Source organism: Argopecten irradians, chromosome 16 (assembly GCF_041381155.1).
Source record: "Argopecten irradians isolate NY chromosome 16, Ai_NY, whole genome shotgun sequence".
Classification (NCBI taxonomy): Eukaryota; Metazoa; Mollusca; class Bivalvia; order Pectinida; family Pectinidae; genus Argopecten; species Argopecten irradians.
Genome location: NC_091149.1, coordinates 32,770,758 through 32,791,428, shown reverse-complemented (window position 1 = coordinate 32,791,428; position 20,671 = coordinate 32,770,758). Strand labels below are relative to the sequence as shown.

General features: G+C 34.0%; 1 protein-coding gene across 1 annotated transcript; it reads right to left on the bottom strand.

Annotated features, from left to right (window-relative positions):
• Nucleotides 1–6,931: 6,931 nt before the first annotated feature.
• On the bottom strand, nt 6,932–9,500 carry LOC138310181 (salivary glue protein Sgs-4-like). Its single transcript, XM_069251302.1, has 2 exons — nt 9,312–9,500; nt 6,932–7,663 (listed from the first exon to the last, which is right to left on the bottom strand). Exons 1-2 carry the CDS (start codon nt 9,498–9,500, stop codon nt 6,932–6,934), a joined length of 921 nt encoding a protein of 306 aa, XP_069107403.1.
• Nucleotides 9,501–20,671: the final 11,171 nt, after the last annotated feature.

The following is a 20,671-nucleotide window of genomic DNA, read 5'->3' as shown; positions in this document are numbered from 1 at the left end:
CTCCTTTTCTATTTCTCTTTCTCTCATTTCTTTCTCTATTTGTTTCATTTTCATTTCATTCTCTATTTGTTTCATTTTCATTTCATGTTCAAGTTCCATTTGTCTAATTTGGATTTCTGAAGTGACTGTTTCCTCTATACTATCTAATGCACTAGAGTCAAATTTGCCATTGTCAACAAAATATCTTATAATTACATTCCTAATTTCAGCTTTCCTCAAATTAGTTTTGATAGTAAGGCCTAAATGTTTACCCAATAATAGTAAATCCTTCTTACTAACTTGCAAAAGAACTTCCAGGGATGGCGCTTTAACAAACTGTTCTACCTGCATAGTAGTCATATTTATCTAGCTGTTGGTTTCAAATGTAAACTCAAAGTTTGTACACAAATTTTGAAAATTTCTTAATTAATTTTTCAAAGTTAGATTCCACAAATTGAATATCGATCCCGGACACGAGCCCCAATTTCTGTTACATGAACGAATAACAGAAAGGAGAAACCAGCAGCTAAATTCAAAACACAATTTAATTATATATACAATATTATACAGAGATGGTTTACGATATCTAAAGTAATTGGTGGTGGTACAAGACTAGTACGATGATTTAAAGTGTTACTTATCTGTATGCGAATGTCCTGGTATAATCCTTGATCCTTCCAGGTTTCAAATTAACAATAATCACAAATCCACAAGGAAAATTGAATGTCCACAGATGATTTGTAAAGTTCCAGGCAATATGAATAAATCCACACAAAGTGTTATAATCCACAGATAAAGTCACAATAGCTCTCCCAATAGAATCTTATATGGCGCTGTACAATTCTTAAAATGTCTTATTACAGGTCTCATTACAGTTCTGATTAGCCTTGGGCAGCTGGAGTATATATAGCTTAACCCTAATTCAAGAATATTGGAGAACCTTCTACTTCTAGAAGTATCTAACTAAAAACAGTAAACAAGTAAACACACAGAACTTTCTGGAAATAGATCATTCTAGATCTCTACTTATAATCAACATGTTTACAAACATATTTCTTTATACGATGATAATATTCTAGAAAGTTCTATAACCTAAATTAATTATGTGAACTTTATAGGATGTATTGATAATATAGCTATATGAGTTATCGCCCCTATCTAATAACTACATGTATTTAGTGTCATACATAACACAAAGGAAAGATGGATCTTTTCTCTACTTTTTAAACTTTTTCAAACATACTACATATAAAATTTGAGACAGATCACTTCAGTACCTTTTGAGAAATAGCGGTAACAAACTTCAACTATCAAAAACCAAGATGACTCCTTGGCGGCCATCTTGTTGATCAATCGGTCCCAAATCACAATATGCACAACTAGGGCCCTAGGGGAACCTACATGTGAAATTTGAGAAAGATCCCTTCAGTACTTTCTGAGAAATAGCGATAAAACACTTTGAATAACAAAATCCAAGATGGCTGCCTGGCGGCTATCTTGTTGACCGATCGGTCCCAAAAATGCAATATGCACAACTAGGGCCCTAGGGGAACCTATATATGAAATTTGAGAAAGATCCCTTCTGCACTTTTTGAGAAATAGCGGTAACAAACTCCAACTATTAAAATCCAAGATGGCCGACAGTCGGCCATCTTGTTGACCGATAGGTCCCAAAATGCAATATGCACAACAAGGGTCCTAGGGGAACCTACATATGAAATGTGAGAAAGATCCCTTTGATACTTTCTGAGAAATAGCGGTAACAAGAATTGTTAACGGACGGACGGACGGACCACGGACGAAAGGCGATTTGAATAGCCCACCATCTGATGATGGTGGGCTAAAAAACTAGATGGAACAAAATCAGCAGGTCCAGACCAAATGCATCCAAAAGTTCTAAAGGAAGTGAAGGACGAAATTACTCCAGCCTTGACTATTATCTTTACTAGATCATTGGCAGAAGGGTACCTACCAGCAGCATGGAGACAAGCTAATATAACACCTATATACAAGAAAGGGAATAAAAGATTAGCCAAGAACTATAGACCAGTGAGTCTAACAAGTGTTGCAGGTAAAATGTTAGAGTCCATCCTGAAAGACCATCTTACTGAGAACAATCTTATTGTCAGTTCTCAATTTGGTTTTATGAGAGGAAAATCAACCGCCCTTCAACTTTTAGAGGTTCTGGATGACATCACAGAAGAACTTGACCATGGTAATAGTATAGATGTTATCTACCTGGACTTTCAAAAAGCGTTCGATAGTGTTCCCCATGAAAGACTCCTAAAAAGGTAGAAAATATTGGTATCAGTGGGACACTGTTGGGATGGATAAAAGCTTTCCTATCAGACAGAAAGCAAAGGGTAATTTTAAATGGTTCGACCTCCGATTGGGTCAAGGTCAAGAGTGGAATCCCCCAAGGCAGCGTACTGGGCCCAGTACTCTTTCTAATACAGTAAAACCCCTATAACTCGAACTGCAGGGGACAAGGTCAATAGTTCGAGGAATACGGGGTATTCGACTCATCCGAGGTTGGTCAAGATCGACAGTTAAAATGTCCGGTTTCAAACTATGACAAACAATGCACGGCAATGACATTTTAATTACCCTATCTTTTAGCATTTAATGACACCGTTAATCCCTTAATTACCTAAAGGCTTGACACGCCAATTGTATAAACACAAGATCGTGAGCAATTATCCATGTTGGTCGGTGCAGTCAGGTGTGACACAGGTAAAAAAAAAATCAAGGGCCGAACACCTGTTCGACGAATACATGGGTAAATACTATGTATTTGATGCAACGGGGACATATTTCTGTTCGAGGAATAAGGTGTATTGGACGAATAGCTGTTCGAGCTATCCAGGGTTTTGTTACTTAGTTTATATAGAGAGACGGTCGGGACCGTACGACCAGTTCGACGAACAGGGGGTATTCGAGGAATCCGGGTTCGAGTTAGAGGGGTTTTACTGTATATACAAATGACTTATCTGGGGAGGTCTCTTCGAACATCAAACTATTTGCTGATGATAGTAAGATCTATGGAAAAGGCAATACAGAAGCCGATGCCATTGTGATCCAAAACGATTTAACTAATCTTTCAGAATGGTCCAAAAGATGGCAGCTAAAATTTAGTGCTGAAAAATGCAAGTCATTACATTTTGGACCTGGAAATCAAGAGAGCCTATACAAGATGAAAGAAAGAAATATGGAAAAAAATGGAAAATGTCACACAAGAAAAGGATTTAGGCATCCTCTTTGATAAGTCACTGAAATTTAGTTTGCATACAGCCGAGTGTGTTAAAAAGGCCAATAAAATGTCAGGATTAATAAGAAGGACCTTCACCTGTATAAACCAGCAAATGTTTGTGTCACTCTGTAAAGCCTTAAGACCGCATCTGGAGTATGCTGTAACTTCTGATCCTAGGCCTACCAACATTTGTTTATTTGTTTGATTAATTAACGTCCTATTAACAGCTATGGTCATGTAAGGACGGCCTCCCATGTATGCGGTGTGTTGCGTGTATGTTGTGCGAGGTGCGTGTTTTGGGAGACTGCGGTAAATTCATGTTATGTCTTCTTGTATAGTGGAACTATTGCCCTTTTTATAGTGCTATATCACTGAAGCATGCCGCCGAAGACACCAAGCAACACACCCCACCCGGTCACAAAAATACAGAAGAAAAAGATCAGATGTAATACAGATGTACAGAATTATGTCTGGACTAGACCATTCGAGTCAGAGAGGGAACAAAATGGTCAGGAGATCCAGAGAACTGAGGACGAGGGGTCACACAAAGAAACTAGAGAAACAAAGACCACGACTCAATCTCAGAAAACACTTCTTTGCTGTTAGAGTTGTCGACGACTGGAATAGTCTTCCAACCGTCATTGTTAATTCCAAGACACTGAATGGTTTCAAGGCAGCTCTGAATAGGCATTGGAACAACATCGACATAAAGTTCAGCCCTAACTGCAATGCCACCAACTGAACAGGCTACCAACCAAAACATTCCCAATTAACTTTGTTTGTTTGATTTATTAACGTCCTATTAACAGCTATGGTCATGTAAGGACGGCCTCCTATGTATTAACATGCATTGATATATTAAAATAAGGCACTATTGGTGCATCAACTACAACTCTGCATATAACTAGATTTGATTTGTTAAAATAAGAATATATACCAAACTAAGATAAAAAAATTCAGGAATGTGAATAAATCTAAAGGATGCCAAAAAGCGAAGGCTTATGTAAGGCAAATACTGATATAACTGATATGTACAGATAAAATACAAAACAATGTATTTGAGTTCTGAAACGGGGCGAAGAACGACCCGTGGTTTTATGTTTGGTAATCCACTAGCGTGTTTTCTAATTACAACACGCCCAGAAAGTGTACACAATATACGTGTACTTCTAATAACATTACATTTTCTACACATTGCTACGTCAATTGATTGTGCTCTTTGGGCGAGATGACTACGTACACGAGAATAATTAGGAGGTTTTTTTTCAAACTATTTCGTCCCCAGTCAAGATTCTGGCAGACCAAATTTGTTTGGCCATTTCTAAAGGGTCATCTGGACGCCCTGCAGGTAGGGCGTTAGAATTGTACCTGCTGCCCCTATTGCATGATCGTAAAAGGCGACTAAATTTAGGATCTTATCTTTTCTCTTCTTCCTAACTGACTTTATCTTTCCTAATGCCTTCCTTGGCACTGCCTCACTTTTGGCCTTGAGTTGAGCGTTTGCCCCTGTGAGGAAGGCTCTGGGTTCTGTCCCCTGGCCGAGACACACCAAAGTCTATAAAAGTGGTAGTTTCTGCTCCTGCTTAGCGTTCAGCATACAGGGAGTGGGACGACTGGTTCGCCCGTTGTCAGTATAATGTGACCGGGTGGAGTGTGTTGCTTGGTGTCTTCGGCGGCATGCTTCAGTGATATAGCACTATAAAAAGGGCAAAAGTTCCACTATACCAGAAGACACAACACGAACATACCGCAGTCTCCCAGTACACTCACCTCGCACAACAGACACGCAACACACCGCATACATGGGAGGCCGTCCTTACATGACCATAGCTGTTAATAGGACGTAAATAAATCAAACAAACAAACAAACAAACAAAAAGTCATCTGGACGTGACATCTAATGGGATGTTGTCAGATCCTCTTATCGAACGTAGTGATAATAAGAATCTGTATTTTAATCAGATTGCCTAAAATCCTCGAAACGACGATTTACAGGATCGGGCAGAATCGGGCAGAATCGGAGTACAAAATAGTCGTTAAAATGATAATTATGCATTAAATTATAGTGTATATATCAGTTTTATTAATTTGTTAACCGATTTGACCAAAAAAAGTATAAAAAATCATATTTTTCTTGCATGGTCGGACAGAAAATTACCGAGCAGGATCGGTCAATTTTAAAACTGATAGCTAATTTAAATCAGCGAAAACATATTCAAAATAGTTAATATGACTATGATCTTGATAAATAAATGTGAAATATATAGGTATTTTCAAAAAATGCACGTAATACTAACGGCGCAAAGATCAATTGCAATTTGCAGTTCGGATAAAATGGACTCTATATATATACGGCCGGGCAGGATAGGTCTTTCGTAAATATAAACATTCATAAATTGTGCTCTACTTTTAATTAGATTTAATAAGAATAACTATATCATCATTAGTTAAAGTAATTGATATATGTATGAACTGAAAAGGGAAAATTTATCAATGTACATTGCGCTAGCTTAGATAAGTGTCAAATGATCCAAAACGACGATTTACAGGATCGGGCAGAAACAGACTAATAATGGTTTTACCGAAATGTAAAATATTGTATGAAAACCTTAATTATTACCTCTATTACACCCTATTTTATACAAGCAATATCGGTATGTATGGACTATGATGAGAAGTTTAATGTACTGCACAAGGTAGAAGTAACGTCGAAACCTGATCCAAAACGACGATTTACAGGATCGGGCAGAAACAGACTAATAATGGTTTTACCGAAATGTAAAATATTGTATGAAAACCTTAATTATTACCTCTATTACACCCTATTTTATACAAGCAATATCGGTATGTATGGACTATGATGAGAAGTTTAATGTACTGCACAAGGTAGAAGTAACGTGGCTTGAATAAAAAAATTACGGTATACTAATTTGCGCAGACTAATGGACTTTATTTCGGCATAAGGCTGGATCGGACTCTAATAAGGCTGGATCGGACTCTAATAAGGCTGGATCGGCTCTAATAAGGCTGGATCGGACTTAAAAAGGGCAGGCTCGGACTTTATTTCGGCAGGATCGGACTCTAATAAGGCAGGACGGGACTTTATTTTGGCAGGATCGGCCTTTAAAAAGGCAGGATCGGTCTCTTAAAAGGCAGGATCGGACTTTATTTCGGCAGGATCGGACTATATATATAGGCTTTAAAAGGCTGGATGGGACTTTATTTTGACAGGATCGGCCTTTAAAAGGCAGGATCGGACTCTAAAAAGGCAGGATCGGACTTTAAAATGGCAGGATCGGTCTCTTAAAAGGCAGGATCGGACTCTAATAAGGCAGGATCGGACTTTATTAAGGCAGGATCGGACTTTATTTCGGCAGGATCGGACTTTAAAAAGGTAGGATCGGACTTTAAAAAGGCAAGATCGGACTCGAAAAAGGCAGGATCGAACTATAATAAGGCAGGATCGGACTTTATTTCGGCAGGATCGGCCTCTAAAAAGGCAGGATCGGACTCTAATAAGGCAGGATCGGACTTTAAAAAGGCAGGATCGGACTTTAAAAAGGCAGGATCGAACTATAATAAGGCAGGATCGGACTCGAATAAGGCAGGATCACACTCTTATAAGGCAAGATCGGACTCTAAAAATGCAGGATCGAACTATAATAAGGCAGGATCAGACTCGAATAAGGCAGGATCACACTCTTATAAGGCAAGATCGGTCTTTATTTTGGCAGGATCGGACACTAATAAGGCTGGATCGGGTCGTAATAAGGCAGGATCGGACTCTAATAAGGCAGGATCGGACTCTAATAAGGCAGGATTGGACTTTATTTCGGCAGGATCGGCCTTTACTTCGGCAGAATCGGACTTTATTTCGGCAGGATCGAACTCTAATAAGGCAGGATCGGCCTCTAATAAGGCAGGATCGGACTCGGATAAGGCAGGATCAGACTCGGATAAGGCAGGATCAGACTCGAATAAGGCAGGATCGGTCTTTATTTTGGCAGGATCGGACACTAATAAGGCTGGATCGGGTCGTAATAAGGCAGGATCGGACTTTATTTCGGCAGGATCGGCCTTTACTTCGGCAGAATCGGACTTTATTTCGGCAGGATCGAACTCTAACAAGGCAGGATCGGCCTCTAATAAGGCAGGATCGGACTCGGATAAGGCATGATCGAACTCGAATAAGGCAGGATCGGACTTTATTTTGGCAGGATCGAACTCTAATAAGGCAGGATCGGTATTTATTTTGGCAGGATCGGACACTAATAAGGCTGGATCGGGTCCTAATAAGGCAGAATCGGCCTCTAATAAGGCAGGATCGGACTCTAATAAGGCAAGATCGGACTTTATTTTGGCAGGATCGGACAATAATAAGGCTGGATCGGGTCCTAATAAGGCAGGATCGGCCTCTAATAAGGCAGGATCGGCCTTTAAAAAGGCAAGATCGGACTTTTAAAAGGCAAGATCGGACTCGAATAAGGCAGGATCGGCCTTTAAAAAGGCATGATCGGACTCGAATAAGGCAGGATCGGACTTTATTTCGGCAGGATCGGACTCGAATAAGGCAGGATCGGACTTTATTTCGGCAGAATCGGCTTTATTTCGGCAGGATCGAACTCTAATAAGGCAGGATCGGCTCTAATAAGGCAGGATCGGACTTTATTTTGGCATGATCGGACTCTAATAAGGCAGGATCGGACATTATTTCGGCATGATCGGACTTTAAAAAGGCAGGATCGGACTTTAAAAAGGCAAGATCGGACTTTAAAAAGGCAGGATCGGACTTTATTTCGTCAGGATCGGCCTATAATAAGACAGGATCGGCCTTTATTTCGGCAGGATCGGCCTTTAAAAAGGCAAGATCGGTCTCTTAAAAGGCAGGATCGGACCCTAAACTGGTAGGATCGGACTTGGTTTTATTTTTGTACTGTTTGTGACAAAAATGATATAGAAGATGAAATGTATTTAGTATTACTATTTCCTGCTTATTCTGAGTTACGTAAAAAGTTTATAAAAGCTTATTACCACAAACACCCAATGGTATATAAATTAATTATGTTATTTTCATCTAAAAATGTAAATTTGCTGGGGAAATATTTGATCCAGGCAAGAGAAAAAAAGGAAAATTCTAATTAATCTGCAGTAGTATATATATCATACTCATGTATTTGTCAATTTGTTTAATTTGGTATGAAGTATATTGGAATTATCCTCCGCCATCTTGAAACATAACAACGATTTTTGTATTATGTATTTATGTATTTGTCAAAACTTGAAAACTTGATTATAGCTTTATATGACAATGTGTACATTGTATGCGCTTTTTAAACAAGTATTTGTATGATTTCTGCTGTTTGACACACTAGTAAACAATTTTTGAATTTTGAATTTAAATTGGAATACATGCAAGCTATTTTGTGTATCTGAGAATAATTGAAAAAAATCAGTACTAATACTTACAGCATTTAGAATTAAAATTAATTAAACTGTATTTTCCTATCAAAAGCATGTTCTGAAAACTTTTGATGAATTTGTTCAATGTATCATTTTTCGTTTGTTATTTGGATATAATAAGGATAAATTCAAGTGAATAACTATTTATTTGCATTTCATATAAGATAATTGAAAGCCATCTGCTACGATGATAAATTGATGATAATGTGTTTATCATAGATAAAAGCATTATCACTAATATATCACCGCATTGCCCAGGTCTCGGGATCGTGGACCCTGCTTTCTTGGAGACCCATATTTTTTTTTTTTTTTTTTTTGTGCGTGTGTTTTTTTGTTTTTTTGTTGTTGTTTTTTTTGTTTTTTTGTGTGTGCCTTTTTCAATGTTTTTTTATTTGTAGCGGTGCAGCGATCTACTAACGTCGTGGAAATATTTTGCTAAACCCTTCGTGTTAAAGTGCACTTGGTCTGCACAGTACATAGCTGTTGTAGTTTTAATTTTGACCAAAAGTTCCTTGTAATGTTGATAAAGTCTCTTGTTTAGGGCGCACCTTTGTCTTTGGAAATGTTGACACGTGAGACCTCCTCTAAACTTCATCCTGGGGATGATTTCCTGAATAAGTACCGTTGCAACACCCGATTCCCTGATTGCATCTATTAAAGCACTTATGTCCCTATGAACGTCAGCGGGTGACGAGTTCACGGCAATGTCATTTGCACCTACACACACAAACACCACATCGGCCTTAAAAGCTAAAAGTTCGTCATAACAGTTCCGAAATCTAGGAGTAGTAAACACTTTCCCTGCGGTCATGCCCCCAACACCGAAAAAACCAAAAGTTGCGTCAAAATTGAATTGTCCCCCACAATATCTGGCAAGTCTGACAATATAACTGCTGCCAAAGAGCGCTATTCTGGTCGACATGATTCTTCTAATGCAAATGTAATTGTGATCAAATAGAATTGATACTTTCGAATGTATACTATTTCTGAAGATGGAGCGATGTGCAGGTGTTACCAAACGATGTTTTTCTAATAATTTATTTGAAAATTGTCGGGTCATATTTGTTTAACTGGAATGATTGACAATGTGTTAGTATTACAATAGCCAATGCCAAAGCAACTGCCAAGCTAAATGGTCAGATATTTCTGTGGTCATTGTTTGCATTTATGTTAGTGGCTTCTTTAAGCCATTATCAAAACAATGTAAATAGCTTTTAATGATGTTTTCGCGGTATCATAAATAGCATAGTGATTAAACAATAACTGCCATAAATGTGTCACTATTGTAAATTCACCCTGCAGGCAATTACATACCAATTGTTTAGAAAAAATGATATCTTCATTCTGATTGGTTAGATTGCCGTTATCATAACCTAGGGACACTAGCAGCACTATTCATCAATTCTGATTGGTTGGATTCCTGCTATCGTTTAAGTATCTTTATTCGCTTGAGAAATGAGACGTGCAAGCAGATAATAAATGGGTTCAAATTTTAAAAAAATATATAAAAATGTAAAGGATGATTTTCTTAACATAAATATATTATGTGACAATAATACAAAAAATGTGTGTTTAAGACCATTTATGTACATGTGCTCTGTATGGGTTTATATGCATGAATATTCTCAAAGGTATATATTTGTTATATACTTACATAAAAGTAAATAAGCTTGGATTTGCACACATGATAAATCAGGGTCCCGATAAATCAACTACATATATGCATTAGGTTGGCATGGATTTTTCCCAGTTGTATTTGTATATGTCATGGGATCAGAAGAAATCAGGTATAAACAAGAACAAGCATTATGAAAAGGAAAGAAAATATCTTACGATATCTAACAAATATCCTACACAAACATATAAGCTTAAGATGTCCAAATAGAAACTTTATTTACACTACAATTTGAACATTGCTTTAGAAATAACATGAATATATGATCAAATCTTACACTGTACCGAAAAATGGCCTGTATACGTACGTGCAAAACAATATTTATTTAACGACCTCTTTCTTTGACTTGCTTCTCCTTATTCTCCCCTGAAAAGGTTAATTGAGTCAGACTAATTATGTTACATAACCAAGAAGCAAAATATGGCATAAGTGTATTGTTGGACATTATACTTATGAAACATAAAACAAAAAAGTTGACAAATTGTTAACATTGTTAAGTATTTTACGTTGAAATTCCAAAACGTATATCAATTAAGCAAGTACAACATACGATGTGCTCATACCCGAACCGATATCATGTAATGTACATGTAGGTTAAAGAAATGCCATCCATAATCACTGAGGAGTTGATGGATTTTTTTTCATAAAATATGTGCATTAACACACTGCTGTAAGGTCAATGTCACTAGTTCTGTACTTCCAGTGTTTGCATATCAATGTGTAATGGCGGACAGCAACATTTAACATTAATTACAAATCCACTGCACTCCTAGACTAAATTGTCCCTGATGATGAAAATGATTCATATAATGAATGTGTTAGCAGTCTTGCAGTGTACATATGTATACTCTTTAATATCAGATACGTTTACGTACTTCCGGATTTTTATCATCAGTTTTCCTGTCAAATCTAGAGTTACATACATGTATATCTTCGCAAGTTTACTGTCTTTTATCTAGGATCGGGCACAAGTTGTTCAACTTATATGAAGCCCTCTCTTTACTAATAACATGACAAGGAACACAAAATGGCAATTTCATGATATATGGATGATCTGGAAGATATTCATTAGATATTGATAGTAAATTAATAACAGTCACATTTTGGTATATGTTGGTTTGTAATGAAAATAAATTATCAAGCCGTATATGTATATATTGATGTATTCATTTTTAATTTATTTTACCTTTGGTGCATGGTAACCAGTACTTCATTCCACAGAGGATATAGTGCTACGGAATTTTTTAGGGATGCAATTAATTATTTCTAATATTTTTATGTTTAAGTAAAATTAAAAGCTCAAACTATTTACCAGTGGTAATAGTGAAAAGTAAGAAACTTTTGTAACTGAAGAAAAAAACTAATTCGTCTGGTCCTGTTTCTTATAAGTGAAAAAAATACCATTTGTCGGTGGTAGAACATCTTTAAAAGAAATACTGATATTACATAATCCTTTTGGCATGGTACTGTAGGCTACCTGTAAGCTGCAAATTTTTCACACACTCCATTATCATAATCATAAAAACTTCTACATTTGTCCTTTTGTATGAGAAACAAATCAAGACATTAATGCTTGAACATATCATCACATTAATGCTTGAACATATCATCACGTTTTCTATTATAAAAGATCGAACACACATTTTCCCCCTGAAAAACAGTAATATTATAGTTAATGGTAGCCCGAACGGTGTGTTCCCGCTACGCCTACATTCTATAACAATAGGTAAAAAGATCAAAGAAAGTGTAATTATAGTCTGTTTCATACCAGTTTCTTATACACGTACTTCGTCTACTTACCTGGAGTTTACCTATGCGTGCACTCCAGGTAAGTAGACGAAGTACGTTTACCTATGCGTGCTGGCCCTGCAGGTAGGGCGTTAGAATTGTACCTGCTGCCCCTATTGCATGATCGTAAAAGGCGACTAAATTTAGGATCTTATCTTTTCACTTCTTCCTAACCGACTTTATCTTTCCTAATGCCTCCCTTGGCACCGCCTCACATTTGGCCTAGAGTTGAGCGTTCGCCCCTGTGAGGAAGGCTCTGGGTTCTGTCCCCTGGCCGAGACACACCAAAGTCTATAAAAGTGGTAGTTTCTGCTCCCGCTTAGCGTTCAGCATACAGGGAGTGGGACGACTGGTTCGCCGGTTGTCAGTATAACGTGACCGGGTGGGGTGTGTTGCTTGGTGTCTTCGGCGGCATGCTTCAGTGATATAGCACTATAAAAAGGGCAAAAGTTCCACTATACAAGAAGACACTACATGAATATACCGCAGTCTCCCAAAACACGCACCTCGCACAACATACACGCAACACACAGCATACATGGGAGGCCGTCCTTACATGACCCTGGCTGTTAATAGGACGTTAATTTATCAAACAAACAAACAAACAAACCTATGCGTGCATGTAGAATAATAGTAGTCTACTACTAAGAAATTATAATAGTAAAAACTATAGTAGTTTACTAGAAATCATACTAATAATTATAATAGTTTACTAGAAATTATAGTAATAATTACAGTAGTTTACTAGAAATTATAGTAATAATTATAGTAGTTTACTAGAAAATTCATCAATATTACATGTACATTATAGAATCGTCCTCATGATGAAGTATCATATTATAAAACATTTATTACGATTAATACATTAATGAAAAAACCATGTTGAAAAATGCACATTCTTACGGCATCATAATCTTCTTCGTGAAGATATGTGATTTTTTACATCATATTCTCCAGAATTAAACCTGCGGTATGTACACCATTGAATGAAATATCACCTATAAAACTCTCTAAGTCGCTTCTTATACCAAACCAATTTGTATATGATGATTTGGAAAGAAGTTAAACTTACAAAAATATGCATGTAAGTAGGAAATATCATGTTGTATGCGTTCGATTTCAAGGTTTGTCATACCTATTTTTGCTGATTACATGATAGATGCAATTTTGCTAATTCCCTTAGTTGCTGCCAAAGGTTTCACATCATTTTTATTTTTCATCTTTTTTTTTTATTTTATTTATTTCTTTTTTTTACAAAATTAATGTTAGTTCTTCTTGTGAACGTCCATTTGATCAAAAAGTAGACATTTCATAAAAATCCGTATATTTTGTCATGGGTTGTATAACTAATGAACTTAATTAAGGACTACATGTATAGTTTGTGCCCTTTTTGTCTCAAGAATACGTCATTTTTCAAATTCCTTATTAAGGTTGAAATTCAAACATCGAGTACAAATTCCTTGATGCAATTAGATATAACGGTTGTATAGCATTGCGGCTGCAGTACAGTGTTATGGTAACCATCCTAACATGATATACATAAGTTACATAAAAAAACAGAAATTGGAAATTTTGTCTATTATTTGCTATGCTACATGTAAATATAGAAAACATAGAGCGCATCATTAAACAAAACTTATGTTTATCTTATAAAGATGTAACTTAAGTGCCTGCATGTACATGTGCATGTATTTAATTTATGTTTCTGATTAACTCAATAATTGTATTTTTTATAAGCTGCAAATAATTTAACTGCTCTCCTTATATAACTTCGGTTTGTCTTCATAAATTTGGTATCAACTCAAGCTCATAATCCAGGTAAAATACATAGTATGAAATATGTTGCGGAAAAATTGAAATTGAACGAATGTAGGAGGGAATCCGTCCGTTAATGTTCGAGATTTGTTACAACTGATGCTTTGAATAATCGTATATTGACGTATAACCTACACTGTTCTATGCATCTGTGGTTGGACGAGGAGAACACTTGTTTCATCTTTTATTTGCTACAAAAGCCCAAAATCTTTTTTTTTTTCTAAAAATGTGGTAAAGAATGGAGGTTATATGTACTAACATTACGATGTTTGTCTCTAAGGTCGTATGTTATTAGGTTTTATTAGATTCCATGAAAAGAAATTCATTCGAAATTGATAGAGAAATATTGTCATAAAAATATATATAATGATGTTATGTGTGGCCAAAAATATCGGTGATACATATCTTTTATTTTCATTTGTTATTTTTTGTTCGTCTTTGCAAAAAAATACATATACGTATACCTCTATATACAATTACCAAAATCCATCTGACGACCTTTCGCCCATAATGCAAAACATAGTACATATGTCCAGGTAAAAAATCCATGTAGATTACACACAGGTAAAGTTATCTTTATGATACAGACTATAATTGTTATAACAACATACTTGCTGGTAGATGTTTTGAAAATGTAGGCGTTCCGGGATACAGCCGTTCGAACGCTGGCTTTCTATAATAAATATAAACATATTTATAATAAGTAAATGATTTTTTTTTATTTATATACAAGTACAAATGTATCTCTATCCTTTGAAAACAAATATAAAAAAGATAATGATTACTAAATTTAGGATACTTGTTTATTAATAAACATGATAGAGAACTGAGTGAGACATAATATTGCTAACTGTATTTGAAACGCGACTATAACTTCATTCTTATTATTATATATTACATGTACTTTGAAGATATAAAAGACAAGTAATATTTCCTTTGAATCAGAAATTCGATGACATATTCTAAACATCTGATATGTAATTGCCTGCAGGGTGAGTTTACCACAGACACATTCACTAAATTGACACATCCATGGCATTTATTGTAAAATTACTATACTAATTATGATACCGCAAAAGCATCATTAAATGAAAGTGAATTGTTTTGACAATAGCTTAAAGAAGCCACTAATGTATTTGGACCTATGGAAACTATCTGTCAATCCTGATTGGTTGGATTGTCATTTTCTCTCACGGCTTACAGAAACTGTTGAATGATTATGATTGGTTGGATTTTATGTCACGTGTTGGGGAACCTTTTCCTCAATTATGATTGGTTTGGCCACTCTCATATATAAACTTAAGAGTATACCATATTTTTTACAGATTATTTTATCATTTCGATAGCTTAGTCAATTCACAATCCTGCCATTCAGTATGGGTAAATCGCGCAAGTTGCCCTGTGTTTTCAAAAAGAAATTCCCGTGCTTAACTTGCCACTTGGATTGTAAATCTTCCCAAAATTCACTTCTCTGTGGTTCTTGCAACAAATGGATTCACGCAGACTGTGTTCCAATGACTACCGGACTGTTTAGGAGATGGACTGCATCAAAGTTTGATTTTCTGTGTTACGATTGCTGCCATGAAGACGGACTGTTCAATGCAGGCGACATTCTGTTAAGGTAGGCTGTTATTACAGATTATGGGTAGAGTCATTGTATTGAATTTGGACGAAAGTACAGACATGTAGGTTAGGAAAATGCAATTTTATGGTCATTAAAACTTAACAATATCAAGAAAAAGAAAAATTCTTCGATGCAATTATACGGCAGATAATTATATATAATATTGCCGTGTTTATATTTTGATAAAACATATTTTAGTGTGCTCATACAGTGTATATATACTGTACCAGAAATTTTTATTAAATCTCTGACTATCACAATGATTATATTACATCATTATTTATGAAAACTATACATAAATTTTACTTGAATATGCAAATTTCAAAAATTGTATACATGTATATGCTAAATTAAATCTGAAAACGTTTTGGTGTGCTTGTAATATATTGCGATAATATTAACATTATAATGTGTTTTGGTACCTTTACATGTACACAAGTGATTGTATGTGTTTCAGACTTTGGCTTCAAACATACTCATTAATACATATTAATTTTCAATTTGTTTTCTTCTTATTTAGATAATATAGATAACTTTGTATTATTCACACTTCACACTTATCAATGTTCTTTAATACCTCATATTTGTTACCACATATTTCATGTATATTACAATGTTTTCTGTGAATTTTTTTGATCTCATCAATAAGTAGAATGATTTCTACGAAATTTTATTTTCACTATTTTTGTTCACTGCATACATTTTTTGACGTAATTTCCTTCATTGTCCATTAACAAATTGGTTTTATAAAAAATTATGGGAAAGAAAATTATGTTAATATTATGAGCTTAGAAAATATATAATTTTCTAGAAGTATACCGAATTTGGTTGAAATCTGTCATTAGATAAGTAAGGAAAAGTAAAAAAAAAATACTTGAAATATATAGTATAATGATGATGCATTTTAAGAAATGTTTGTTTCTCATTTATTGATAGATGTTCACTAAGTTCGCTTGCTTGTAGAGAATTGTCTACACTTTCAGTTCATAATATTTTCAAAATTTTCCTATGCTTCATTTTCAAAATATCATTATTTTGGTCACCGTTTAATTTTCATGATGGCATTTCCCTTTTTGTTCTTACCTAAATGGCAACGAAAAAGTTTTGCTTTCTAATAAAACGCCGTTTTCTCAAAAAGTAGGTAACAGATAATTATGCAAATATTATGAGCTGAGAATGTAGACAATTTTCTATAAGTAAGTTAAATTTGGTTGAATTCCATCAATAGATGAGATCAGAAAAACAATACAAAGAAAAAATATATATATAGAATATATAGGGAAAAAGCAACAGTGACGAATACTTATGTCCCATGACTGTTTGTTAAAAATATTATTCCTATGTTTCTATAATTTTTATTATTCTATATGACTGTACAACTTTATGTATTTAGAAAATTGAGATGTTGTATGGATATTTGATAAATAAAGGCACTTATATTTTTCCATGAAAAAAAAATCGAAATATGTGAAATTTTACTCAATAAATGTAAAAACATTTTGTTAAAACAAATCTATAATTTAAGACCTAATTGCATTATTATTTGCTGGTAATTGAACGTTCTGCTAAGTTCATGCAAATATAATGATAAGAATTACAAATAAACCACGACATTGTTACTGACAATATATTAATTGAATGCTTTAACGAATCACTAAAGTAAATGCCAAAAAAAAATAAGAATTTTGTTACACAATTTAAACATTCAAAATAATTTAAAACGAGAAATTGTGTAAATATTGTAATTAAAATGAAGATGGGTATCATATTCTATTATATGTTATTCTGACTTACATTGTACAGGGATTTAGATACAGAATGTAGTATGAGGAAAATTATTATTTTTAAATTAGTTAAATTGGTACCGTAAACAAGGTTAAAGAAATACAAAATGCTGGTAACTTTAGTGATATAAATTATTAAGTTAGTTATTTTGCAAGAAAGGCTATTTTAATGAATAACACAACATTCAATGTATAACATAATTTACATTTGTTTAAGACATACAACATTCTTATAATTCAATTTTGGTGAAAATATATATTCACATTCTAATAATATTACATTCACGTTTTATCTCCCGAAATATGATAAGTTTACTTTCATAAATCTTCTCATTCAATTGTTTGTAGACTTTTCCTTTGACAATTATTTTATCTGAGGGTCTTTTGACAAAGAGGGGTTTTGTCCTACACTCTAAATCTTTATACAATAGACTTATGCATAAACAATTTTATAGCAAAATCAAAATAATCTAGAATAAAAAAGTAGTGAAAAATTCATTATTTGAAGCGAATTCCTGAGCATATACAACACATATGTCAAGCAAGCAGTTCGATTTTACAATCACTATTTTTCACTCTATAATTAATATATACCCGGAATAAAAGAGGACCTAAGGAAGAACCTTGAAGTACACCAGTATTATATTGATGTTTAAAAAGAAGTTCAGATAGATAGTCATCACACCGAGATAATGATTTTCCAGAAATATCAGATTGTTTTAATTTATGTAGTTAATTCTCATGATTAAGTACTATGACAAAACATAGCTATAATTTCCATTCCTAAGCAACCGTCCCACAACCCACCACCTGCTAATTTCCGCTGTAATGTCAAATAACTAATTTGCAAATGAGTTATCGAGTGTGAAACCGGAGTTTGATTTTCGAGAAAAAAAATGCATATCTAAACAAAATTGAAAATGTTTTTACAATGCACCTTCCTATCCATTAATTCCCAAAATTAATCAATTATCAAAGGTTACATTTTTTAACAAATGTTCTTTAAATATCGAGTCACTTATTCAAGACTGATGTACTTTTTCTACTACTCTTTATGATATATTTTTTGTAGTGTATCTTTATTCAATAAAATGTGTTTTAAACCAAATTAATTATTCCACAATTAAAACATATTAAAAAAAAATAGAAATTGTGATTACCAAACGGTTATCATATTTTTTAAAAGCATATTATACAAAGATCGAATTCAAACAAAAAAATAAAAAAAATGAACAAGTAAAAAATAGAGGTAGACTTTATCGTTGTTTCGTAGATTTCAGGAAAGCTTTTGATTATATTGATAGAAGCAAATTGTGGACTTAATTGATAAATTGTGGAATTAATGGAAAATTTTTAAGAATTATATTCTCTTTGTATAAAAACGTAAAATCATGTGTAAAATACAACAGTCATTTGAGTAATCATTTCCCAAATAAATCCGGACTCTTTCAAGGCGAAATATTGTCACCTGTTCTCTTTTTCCTATATGTAAATGATTTCGAAACCAATTTCATTAATGATAATTGTCCTAGTATAGAGTTACAAATGTTGAATCTTTTCTTATTGATGTACGCTGATGACATGGTTTTGTTTGCAAACACCCCAGAAGGATTACAAAATAAACTTGATTCTTTACAGGAATACAGTAGAATGTGGAATCTAGAGGTTAATGTTGATAAAACTAAAATTGTTGTTTTTAGAAACGGGGGCATTTTACGTAATAACGAGTCATGGACTTATAATGACCACATGGTAGAAATTGTTGATAGTTTTAAATACTTGGGCATGTTGTTTAATTATAATGGAAAATTCTATAAAACGCAGAAACATATAGCAGAACAGGGAAGAAAAGCTTTAAGCTTTATTATTTTCATCTTTAAGAAATCATTGTCTGAATACAGAAACTTTTAGCTCTGTATTTGATTCGCATGTTAACAGTATACTAAGTTATGCGTCTGAAATCTGGTGGTTCCATAAAGTCCCGGATGTAGAAAGTGTCCATTTAAAATTTTGTAAACAAATATTAAAGGTAAGGAAATCTATCTTTTATTATCTAATATACTGTGAGTTAGGACGGTTACCTCTAATTGTATGTAAAAAATTAAATATTGGCTGAAATTAAAGCAAATGCATAATTCGATATAGAAAACATGCCACGATGAATGTGTGAGTCAAGATGATGTTTGGATAAAAATTGTAAAAAAACGAGTTAGCAGACTTGGGACTTAATTACATGTTTGCATCTTCATTATCTTTTCATGTTGCGTTTAAAATATTAGAACAGAGACTAATTGATACTTCAAAACAAAACATATTATCAAATGTAACCACGTCCCCTAAAGGATTTTATATCAACACCTTATAGATAGTCATTGTATACAATTTTATTTGTGCAAACCTATAGAAAATAAATACAAACAAATGTTAACCAAGTTTAGGATATGTGCTCATAAATTAAATATAGAAATAGGGAGGCATCAAAATGTGGTAAGAAGAAACAGAATTTGTAACAAATGTAATTAAAGGGATATATAGAAAATGAGTTTCCTTTTATTTTGATTTGTCCATTTTATATTGATCTCAGGCGCCGATTAATTAAACAATATTATTACAGGAAACCATCGATATTTAAACTGATACAATTGCTTAGTATAGAAAATGTCTGGGAGTTAGCAAATTTAGGGAAATACTTGTATCTAGCTACGATGATCGAAAATATATGTAAAGTTGATATTACGTTTACATTTTATTGTATAGCGAATTTTGTATGTGATTTCATTCTCCACTGTCTAACTACATTGTAAATATATCTACAAATGTAATTATACATATGTATACATGTTTTGTACCTATAAGTCTAAGGGCTTTTGGTTAATATTATGGAAAAGTCTTGCAGTCGAGTGGTATCTTCACACCTTTGCAAATTTGTCTATAATGGGGTAATTAGTGTCATGTCTGTAATGTTATTTCAACAAGGTAACTCGCAACTAACTGATGTATTTCTGAACGCCAACTTTTTGGATTTACCTGTAGGGTAGTAGTTACCTGTTGATAGAACTTGATACTTATCTTCATCTGTAATGATTATCATACATTAATTTTCATTTCAATAAGAGTTCAGAATTAATATCAGAAATATATATATATATATATATACCAAGAAAAAAGTACGTCTCCATGTAGAGTTTAATATATAAAAATTAAAACTCAACGACCTTCCTGATGGCTCTTCAGGAATATGGTTTCATAATATGAAAAAAAATGTTTCTGTTAATATCTATGGAAAACTATAACAT

Coding starts and splice junctions, on each gene's coding strand:
- LOC138310181 (XM_069251302.1), bottom strand. CDS start 9,500: ATGACCGCAGGGAAAGTGTTTACTACTCCTAGATTTCGGAACTGTTAT. Junction 7,664..9,311: donor GGGAATCGGGTGTTGCAACG/GTACTTATTCAG, acceptor GCCTTTTTAAAG/GCCGATCCTGCCTTATTAGA.